This window comes from Eubalaena glacialis, chromosome 1 (genome assembly GCF_028564815.1).
Source record: "Eubalaena glacialis isolate mEubGla1 chromosome 1, mEubGla1.1.hap2.+ XY, whole genome shotgun sequence".
Classification (NCBI taxonomy): domain Eukaryota; kingdom Metazoa; phylum Chordata; class Mammalia; order Artiodactyla; family Balaenidae; genus Eubalaena; species Eubalaena glacialis.
The window spans coordinates 55,909,005-55,919,643 of NC_083716.1; the positions used below are offsets into that span (position 1 = coordinate 55,909,005).

Here is a 10,639-nt window from a genome sequence, read left to right on the forward strand (position 1 = left end):
ATAGCTGGCATGGAGAGAACAATACGGAGAGTAAAAAGGTGGTGGGGAATCACTCTTATAGTCTGGTAGGTCATGGTAGGGGCCTTAAATGTTTCTGTGACTGAGATGGGAAGCTGCTTATTAGACATGATCTGACTTAATGTTTTACCAAGATCATCCTGACTTTAAAGTTGAGGATAGACTAGAAAGCTCAAGGGCAGAAGAAGGGAGTTCAGTTAACAGGCTATTGTAATAATTTAGGCAAAAGATGATTGTGGCTTAGGCATTCAAGTGGTTGAATTCTGTCTTTATTTTAAATGGAAAGCCAACAGACCAGATTTAGGGCTAACAAAAAAAGAGTAGAGCCAAGGATGGCACCACGAGTTTTGACTGAGCAAATTTTTAAAAATGGTAGAAACTGATTCAGGGAGGATATAAGGGATTCCATTTGGATTGCAGTTGACCCTTGAACAACATGGGTTCAAACTGCACAGGTCCACTTATATGCGGATATTTTTCAATAGTAAATACTACAGTACTATACAGTCAGTGGTTGGTTGAATCCGAGGGTATGGAGGAACCTCGGGTATGGATGGCCAACTATAAGTTATATGTGGATTAAGCCCTGTGTTGTTCAAGCGTCAACTGTAGTTAGGTTTGAGATGTCCATTGGTTATCCAAGTAGAAATGTCAAACAGGCAGTCAAGTTCAAGGAAATCTTGATTAAGGATATAAATCTCAAGTCATCAGCATATAGATGATATTTGAATGAATACAGATAGAAAATAATTGAAAAAAAAAGTCAAACTTTTAACTTTTACTGTCATTGGAGCTGTTTCAAAAATAAGGACATGTGTAAACACTCCAAGAGGCCTGATTGCAAAATTCAGCTAAAGTTAAGATATGAACGCATGAGATGGATGTGTTTTCACTATCTAGTCTCCAAAAATATGATAAAACAAAAGGAAAAAGTCTCATCAGTTTGGTTACTTATTTTTTTTTTTTTATAAATGTATTTTATTTATTTATTTAGGTTGTGTTGGGTCTTCGTTGCTGCGTGCGGGCTTTCTCTAGTTGTGGCAAACGGGAGCTACTCTTCGTTGCGGTGCGCGGGCTTCTCATTGTTGTGGCTTCTCTTGTTGCGGAGCATGGGCTCTTGGCACACGGGCTTCAGTAGCTGTGGCACGTGGGCTCAGTAGATGTGGCTCATGGGCTCCAGAGCGCAGGCTCGAAGTTGTGGCACACGGGCCCTAGAGCACAGGCTCAGTAGTTGTGGTGCACAGGCTTAGTTGCTCCATGGCATGTGGGATCTTCCTGGACCAGGGCTCGAACCTGTGTCCCCCGCATTGGCAGGCAGATTCTTAACCACTGCGCCACCAGGGAGGCCCTGGTTACTTATTTTAAATCCTTATTATGAGTTATTTTATCCTATAAGTAGTTCAAATCTTCACATGATTAAGGGGTTTTCATGGCTATCAGGACAGGTCTTGGGCTGGAGAGTCCCTGCAGACACCTCCTTCCACAGCCTCTCATATCTTGGTTTAATCCACATAGTTAATCATCTTCAAGTAAGAGCTCTTCTAGCTGGCCATTTTCTCAGCTTGCAGCTTTGAGAGAAGCATAATTAGAATCATCCACCTTCTATAACCTAGGGAGGAGATTTGGAGCCAGGATGCATTTCAGGAGCAATTTCATGCTGAAAAGCCTGGTAATTTATGTCTTGTGGAGTTTCAATGTTCCAGTCAACCTGGACAGATGGCTCTGAGGAATGAATCTGTTGAGGCATTCCTGGAATCATACTGGAAGTTCCTGGCAGGGATTCCTGCTTCAGGGCTTCCTTCTCAAGGGGTTTTGTGTTCTCCTGCATAAACATGGTCTTCTTTGTGGAACTTGCTACAGATATCAGTGGCTAAATAGAAAACAGAAGAGAAAAAAGTCATTAGCAGAGACTAAACATACTGGGCATGGCAAGAATACAATATTGCTATTTTCATGCCCAAGACTGAACAAAACTGAAAAAGACCTAATCCAGCAAAGCATAAAACAAATCTGATTGGATCAAGATAATTCACCAATAATTTAACTGCCTGACAGAACAAAATTCAACACCTTTTAAAGGAAAACTACACAATCTAGATGCCCTATAAAGTATCATCTACAATGTTTAGCATACAGGTAATAATTACTAGACATGTGAAGAAGTAGGAAAATGTGAACCATAATCTAGAGAAAAAGTATTTAATAGAAAGAGACCTCAAAATGACAAAGATGATGAGACTGGCAGACAAGAACGTAAAACAGTGATTATAAATATTTTTTAAAATTGAAAGGAGAAAAATGGCCATAATGAGTGAAAAGATAGGGTATATCAGCAGAGAAAATGGAAATTATAGAAAGGAACCAGATAGAAATTCTAGAATTGAGAAAATATCTGAAATGAAAAAAATTCATTGAATTCCTAAATAGGATTGGACATTGCAGGAGAACGTATCAGTTAACTTGAACACAGATCAATGGAAATTATCCAAACTGAAGCACAGAGGAAAAAAGATGGAAAAAATGAATGCAGTCTCAGTGACCTATGAGATGATATCAAGCATCCATGTAATTGCAGTCCCTGGTGAGGTAGGAAGCTTGGAGCTTGAGCTCTACTGGCCATCTCTACCCCCATCTTTGTCCACTGTCCACTCAACAGTGGACCCTGTGGGGCACTGCAGCGAGCTCTGTGGAGTACTTGCCCACATGATCTCTAAGACCTTCTAACTCCAAAGTGCTATGAATCTATGCAGCAAACCTATGTATTGTTTCCATAAAAACTTATTTCTAAAACATCTGTATGGCTCAGATCTTTATATCACAGGGATTGCTTTCAGACTTAGAAACAGAATAATGGTTTACTTACTCAAAGCTGCCTCTGCTTAATGAAGAGAAATTAATACAAGGGCAACTTTTGCCAGCTTTCTTTTAGGTCTGACTCAAATGTTATCTCCTCTGTGAGTCTCTTCTTGATTCCCATAATTAGGTATGATCTCTACCACACATAGTGCTCTGTTTCTACTCCGCTTTTGACACGTCCACTGGACCAGCATATTCAATCTGGGGTACTAAAAGCAATGATGGTTTTAAGATATTAAGGAAAATCTTGCAAAGCTTTTAGTATAGGCGTAAAAGCCCATCAGCTAAATCAGCAGGCCTGCTGAAATCCTATGCAACCTATCCTGGGCCTATTTCAGATAAGTTTTACAGCTCTGGTGATGAAATCTAAAGATGACAGTAGCAAGGAATAATTTGCTATTCACCTTGAGCCAACAAGAAACCAGAACTTAGAATCTCATCTTATTTGATGTACCTCCACCTCTTTGCCCTTTATCTAGCTCTTTCTATTTATACTAGGAGAGCAACTTGCACTTGGATGATGTGGCTCTCCCTTGCCATGTAAGCAATAAGCTTTGTTTTACATCACTGTCGGGTTCTCTTTATTTCCTTCTAACAAAGGGAATCGATTTCCATAACCACAATTTGCACATGAACTCTTTCCTAAAGCTGAGAACTTGCACATAGTGCAGGCATCAGGCTGGCTCTCGTTTCCCATCTTCCCTTACAATCGCCGATTGTCTCACACGTGGCAAAAGAACAGCAAACCTTTTACTCATCTGAATCTTGCTAAGAAATACTGCTTCAGGGTATAAAACCTCCTGAGTGTAACACAAAGGGACAATTCAAAACGTTGATGTGAGCGAGGTGTTCTTTAACAAAGGCATCATAAAACCAGGGTAGAGTTTTGGGAGTCTTTCCCTGCCTTATATATTTCTATTTCTATTAACAGTGAAGCATGGTGTTAGAAAAGGATTAGAGTGGGCATCAAGGTGACAACGACAACTTTTGCTTAATGATCTCAATTCTATCATCTCCCAACAACTGTTCCAATAATGAACTGTTCCTGAGGGAGAGTTCCTTCAACTACTATTTTCAGACTGTAGTAGGAAACTATCTTTCTTTTGATTTATTTATAAAACATCCAGACTTAAAAATATAAATCTATTAATTATGAGGAAATCTGAGAATATTGATATAAATGTACATAAGCTTAATATTTTCATGTCTTCATCAAAGTTGGCTTTGAAACTAGCAAAAGCTAGTAAATTGTATAGGACTACATTAAAGATTTTCATGCACAGGACAGAGTGATAGTTAAAAAGATGCCAGATATCAAGTTCAATAAGTGAATTCACTCTCCAGGTGTCATGCACTTTGCAGAAAGCACAAAATGACACAAGGTGTTTTTCAGAAGACTGTGGCAAAAATTGTGCGGGATAAAAGATATGCTTGTCAGACGAATGAATACACAGTTGTTTCCAACTATTCTAAGTTAATAATTCATGACCGCTATTAGAGCAACACAGAGGAGACATCTGTGGCTTGATACATAAATAAATAGCATATATTAAATTAAATACTTAAGTAAATAGTATATAATAAATTAAATAATATACCTGAAGTATATACTAGAAACCATATTTGGTTTCTGAAAAATATTGAGTAATTTTTGAAAAGGATTCAAAGGATCTTGTACGGAAATATATTTGTTCCAAGTGACACATTAGATTTTTCTTAAAATCTGATTTTTTAAACCAGTAACATGTAATTTATTCCCTGACATCAAAAATGGAATTGCCTTTAAGCATTTTCTTTGTTCATTACAAGGATTTTATTGACAAGGATTGTCAATAAGATTGATTTACATACAAACATATGAATATGGAGGGAAAAGTAGGCTTTGGGAGCCTCAGTGCACTTTGCACTGTGGTTCAGCTGTCTTGCAGATTTCCTGGTACCCACCACGGGATGACACTTTTCACACTTGTGTTGACTCTCACACTCTTCTTGCATCAGCATTTCTGTCACTCTGGTTTCTTTGAGGCTATTTTCATATTCTTCCTGCAGCTGGATCTTATCTTGCCTATCCTGGGGCGATATGACAGAGTGGAATAAGGTCAGTCCTCAGAAGCAGGGACCCTCCCAGGACAGGCCCCGGGCCCTTCAGGCCTCCTGACTTTGCTCCTGTAACTAACTAGTTTCAACCTGCTAGTATCTCCAAACCCACCAACCCCACAACCCCTCTGAGTTGGATTCTCTCTTCAGCCCCCAGACTCACTATACTTCAGGGTTATCTGGGCCTAAGCCATCCTCAAAAGTGGAATAAACCATGACACTCCCCAGGCCAGCTCCAGAGTGGTGCCTTGGATTTCAAATTCCTCTGGGAAAGCTGAAAGCCCTCCCCAAGTCGACCCAGTGCACACACACACCTTTTCTTTTGCTATCGCCATTTTCTTGTAATGGTAAAGCCAGTGAGCCAGGTACTCTATGGGGTCACTGGGCTGAACCTTTGCCACCTCTGCCAGCGCCTGGGCCAGGCAATTTCCAAAGCACCTCTTCAGGTATTCGGTTTCCATCCTGGTGGGTTTGGAAAACGTCAAACAGGGTCACACTATTTTACAAATCTAATTGGACATAAAAAATAGACACATTCTAACCAACGCAGATTCATTTCAGGACAAACATGAGATGTTTCTGGAGCCCATCCTTCCCAAAAGAACCAATAAATACATAGGTACTTGCCAATAGCTCTTACATTCAAATGGACTTTTTTCTAAAGCTCTCCAGCTCTCCCAGGTCAGTAAATAGGTCCCAGGGCTCATCAGGCCTGAGAGGAGCTTGGTGGATTGGTGCTTAAAAGTGGCTAAGGCCTCCACTACACGACTCTACCCTTGAGTAGGGAGGAAATAACTGAGCAGGCAGGAGGGCCCAGGAGGGGCTCTGAGCACCCAGCAAGCTGCACTATTGTGAGGTTGGGAGCTACAGTCATCTGTGACATAGATAAGACAGGCTTATCTATTTCACAACGGACCACTGAGAAGCCCTGAGGAGAGGGAGGGAGAATGCCCAGCACTGTAGCTAGAAACTATTCCATTTTCTATTGCTTAAGCAAGAAACTACTTTAGGTTGAGTTGAGCCCCTGGATTTACTCTTAATCAGATGTCATGAATTGGAGGGAATGAAGCCTGAGTTAAACCATAAGTTAGGAGTGGAGGTGTAGTGTAGCAGTAGGAATGTAGAATTTGAGATCAGACAGACCAAGTTCCAGTCCTGGCTCTGCTTTTTATTAGCTGTGTGATCTTCAGCAACTTACTAAGTCTCTCTGAGCCTCAGTTTCCTGATCTGTGGAACAGAATAACAAAAATATGTGTCTCATAATTGTGAGGATTAAAAGAGATAATAAATACATATGAAGCACATAGCCTGGCACGTAGTAAATGTTTAATAAATATTAGCTGTTACAGTGGAAGATTGCGACATGAAATGGCCTAGCACCTAGCCTATTCCTGAACATCTCCATGTTCCTGAAGCTGACATATTTTAACGCCAAAAGAGCTAATAATAAAGTGAACAATAAAGGCTTAGATCAATTCCTAACATTTTCTGGAGGCATTTTTCAGTTTAAGAAGGGAAAGATAGATAGATAGATAGATACGAATACAGGAAAAAAAATTCCCAGCTCTTTCCACTGCAAACGCCTAGAAGCAAAAACACCTCAGTAGCAATGAACACACAGAATTTGCTTTTTTAAAAAAATTGAGGCATAGTTGATTTACAATGTTGTGTTAATCTCTGATGTATGGCAAAGTGATTCAGTTATACATATATATGTATTCTTCTTTATGTTCTTTTCCATTATGGTTTATCACAGGATATCGAATATAGTTCCCTGTGCTATACAGTAGGACCTTGTTGTTTATCCATTCTATATATAACAGCTTGCATCTGCTAACTCCAAACTCCCAATCCATCCCTTCCCCACAGAATTTGCTTTTATTTATTTATTTTTAACATCTTTATTGGAGTGTAATTGCTTTACAATGGTGTGTTAGTTTCTGCTTTATAACAAAGTGAATCAGCTATACATATACATATATCCCCATATCTCCTCCCTCTCGCATCTCCCTCCCTCCCACCCTCCCTATCCCACCCCTCTAGGTGGTCACAAAGCACCGAGCTGATCTCCCTGTGCTATGTGGCTGCTTCCCACTAGCTATCTATTTTACATTTGGTAGTGTATATATGTCCATGCCACTCTCTCACTTCGTCCCAGCTTACCCTTCCCCCTCCCTGTGTCCTCAAGTCCATTCTCTACGTCTGCGTCTTTATTCCTGTCCTGCCCCTAGGTTCTTCAGAACCTTTTTTTTTTAGATCCCATACATGTGTGTTAGCATATGGTATTTGTTTTTCTCTTTCTGACTTAACTTCACTCTGTATGACAGTCTCTAGGTCCATCCACCTCACTGCAAATAACTCAATTTCGTTCTTTTTATGGCTGAGTAATATTCCATTAGAATTTGCTTTTAAATAGGCTTCACCACTTAAAAAGAATCAAGGTTCCTTGGAGAAATGACTAATTCCAAGATCAGGGCAGGAAATGTCTAATAACCCTGGAATGTTTTGTTGTCCCAGAAAGGAAATGCTAAAAAATAAAATGGTTGGGGACACAGGAGCCAGCTTGAAGGGGCTGCTACTAGCCAAATCTGGGGCAATTTGGCCTCCAAAATTAATAATGACTGTAATGGATTATAACCAATTGAGTAAAATAAGAATCCATGAGTCCATGTAGGAATAAACAAGTGAATGGGAGAGCAGGTAAGTTCTTTCTTAAAGTAGAATGCCAACTAAAAAATGTGGAAAGAATAATGGAGTTAAAGAAACATTTTGAAACCATCACAGTATAACTGAAGCAGCTATCAACGAGCACTAAAACTTGGTGAATATTTGACAAGGAATAGGATATTTATATATATTCTCAAAGTTTCTCCCCACAAATTATGGATTAATTCCAAAGTAAACATAGAAACTTTACAGTGGTGAAACCTGGCCGACACTATGTTAACCAATTGATCAAAGTAAACATCACCAATAAAGGGACAAAATAACATCATGTGTCTCCTGATGCGATGCACTTCTTAGTAGGACATAATACATTTCTGTAGATTCCTGCTCCAAATGCAAAACTAGAATCTGATTGAGGAAACATCAAACAAAGCCAAATTGAGAGACAGTCTACAGCTGGCCTGTACTCTTAAAAACGTCAAGATCATGAAAGACAAAAAAAGATGAGGCCAGGAGTTCCCTGGTGGCCTAGTGGTTAGTATTCGGTGCTGTGCTGTCCCTGCTGTGGCCTGGGTTTGATCCCTGGTCGGGGAACTGAGATCTGCAAGCTGTGCGGTGAGGCCAAAATATAAAAAAAACAAACAAAACAAACAAAAGATGAGGCCCCAGTCCAGATCAAAGGAGCCTAAACAGCCATCACAACTACATGCAACACATGATCCTGGGTTGGATCTGGAACAGAAAATAGAATTCTGTAAAGGACGTTGCTGGAAAAACTGAATGTGAATTGTAGATTACATAATAGAATTGTATCAGGGTTAAAATTCCTGGTTTTGGTAATTGAAATATGAGTAAGTAAGAAAATGTCCTTGTCCTTAGAAAATACAGTGTGGTAGGGCTGAATAATGACTTTCCAAAGTGTCCACATCCTAATACCTGGAATCTATGAAATATGTTACCTTATATGGCAAAGGGGACTTTGCAGATGTGATTAAATTAAGTATTTTGCTTGGGGGAAATTTTACTGGATTATCCAGGTAGGCACAATGTAATCCAAGGGTCTTTATAAGAGGGACACAGTAAAGTCAGACAGGGTAGAAGGAGATGTGGTGATGGAAGCAGGGGGAGAAAAGGTGATGTGATTCAGGGCCATGAGCCAAGGAGTGTGGGTAGCCTCTACAAGGTGGAAAAGGCAAGGAAATAGATACTCTCCTAAAGCCTCCAGAAGGAGCCAGCCCTGCCGATACTTTGGTTTTAGCCCTGTAAGATTCATCTTCGATTTCAAACTTCAAAAACTGTAAGATAATAAATGTGTGTTTAAAGTCACTAAGTTTGGGGTAATGGTGGAGGGTGGGCATGGGATGTGTGGTGGCTCCTTCTGCCAATCTGTGGCCCACCTGAACCAATGCACCTGAATAAACTATCTTCCACACCCCTTCTACTCAAAGTGTGGTCCACTGTCAGCGGCACTGCTTCACCTGGAGGTTGTTGAAATGCAGATTCTCAGGTCCCACCCCAGACTTACAGATTGAGAGTCTGCATTTTAACAAAATCCCCAGGTGACACACAGTTACAGATGTCCTCTGCCTTTATCACAGTAGAACTACCCTTCCCAGAGGGCGGAATCACCAACTCTGCATTCCCAGGAAGCCTCTTCACTGCCTGGTCCTTGGTGGTGGCCACACTGCAGTAGGTGTGGCAAACCCCTTCTGGAGAAAGCATCTGCACATTTTCAACAATGGTCTCAACAAAATACACTGACCTGACCGTCACTAAGACTTGATGTGAAAACAGCAGAGCCAGAAAAAAAGAGCCACCATGTGAAGCCTGGAGAGGGAGGAGCCAAAGGGATGCATTTTATAGCCCACTCCCCACCAAATCAGGCCACACTCACCAGTGAGGAAGGGGCTATTTTTCAGTTTCCCAGGGCTCCTCTGAGGGTCTGCTTATACTGGACCTCCTTGCTCATGGCCTTGCACTCGGTAAGCGGGGTGCTAAGTATAGGGACTGTCTTTGTTCACACCACATCCTTAGTGCTGGGCACTCAGTACTTGCTCAGCAAATATTTCTTGACTTAAGCAGTGAGGGCTCTGATGCTTGCGGGCCCAGGCAAGAGCTCATGCTCCCTTCCATTTGTCAGTGCCCACGCTGGCACTTACTAATTACCTCAACTAATGGTTAATGAGGCATCTCCTGCCCAGCACTGCCCCACATAAATTGAAACAGACCATGGGAAATGCTAGCTGAGGACTGTGCACAAACCACTAGCCCAGGGAAGACTGCAAATGGCAAAGGCTAGAAGGCTTCCTGGAGGTGGGGGTACCTGTGCTTGTTCTGAAAGGAATGCCAACTAAAGAACGTCCCCAGCCAGCTGGCTATACTAGGCTTGAGTCATTAGCCACTGCAGTTGTTGAGTCACTAACACACCCTGGAAGGAGTTCAGGGTGGAGATCAGGAATGTGGAACTCTGCTCTCCGGGAAAATTGACAGAACAGACCTTCAAATAGAAATTTTCAGGAGAAAATTTTATAAACCCAATTTCTTGCATCTTCCCATACTTAGAAAAGCACTAAAATAATTAAGCTATCTGTGCCTGGTGGCTAGCAGTGACCTTTTACCTAGATATGTGTTTGATTGCAGGTATCCCTTCTCCAAAAATCACATATATGTTGACCTCCCCCCTTACCTCTTTCAAGCAGAAGCAGTTTCTCAGAGTTGTCAGAGTAGCTGTCTCCAGGGCTAGAGTCCTCAGTTAAGTCCCCAAATAAAACTGAACTCACAGCTCTCAGATGTGCGATTTTTTTCAGTGGACAGGAACCAAGCAGAAGTCACCAGCAAATGCAAAGGTGCTAAGTTGGGAAAATACCAGGCCGCTCAGGTAGCTAGTCTCCTCTGGCGTAAGGCTGTGGGGCTTCACCTGCAGGTAGTCTTTGCGGCTACTCCCCCCCCGCCCCCCCCCCGCGCACGCCCCCCCCCCCCCCCCTCCGCGCGCAGGCCAGCC

At 41.5% G+C, this 10,639-nt stretch overlaps 1 protein-coding gene across 2 annotated transcripts; it reads right to left on the minus strand.

Moving 5' to 3' along the window:
* Positions 1–784: 784 nt before the first annotated feature.
* DYDC2 (DPY30 domain containing 2) lies at positions 785–10,554 on the minus strand. Of its 2 annotated transcripts, none has more exons than XM_061196920.1 (4): positions 10,325–10,554; positions 5,286–5,433; positions 4,819–4,944; positions 785–1,888 (listed from the first exon to the last, which is right to left on the minus strand). In XM_061196920.1, exons 2-4 carry the CDS (start codon positions 5,430–5,432, stop codon positions 1,628–1,630), a joined length of 534 nt encoding a protein of 177 aa, XP_061052903.1. In that variant the 5' UTR covers position 5,433; positions 10,325–10,554; the 3' UTR covers positions 785–1,627. The 2 variants fall into 2 exon arrangements, with proteins under 2 accessions (XP_061052903.1, XP_061052909.1); XM_061196926.1 differs by having other exon boundaries at positions 5,286–5,480.
* Positions 10,555–10,639: the final 85 nt, after the last annotated feature.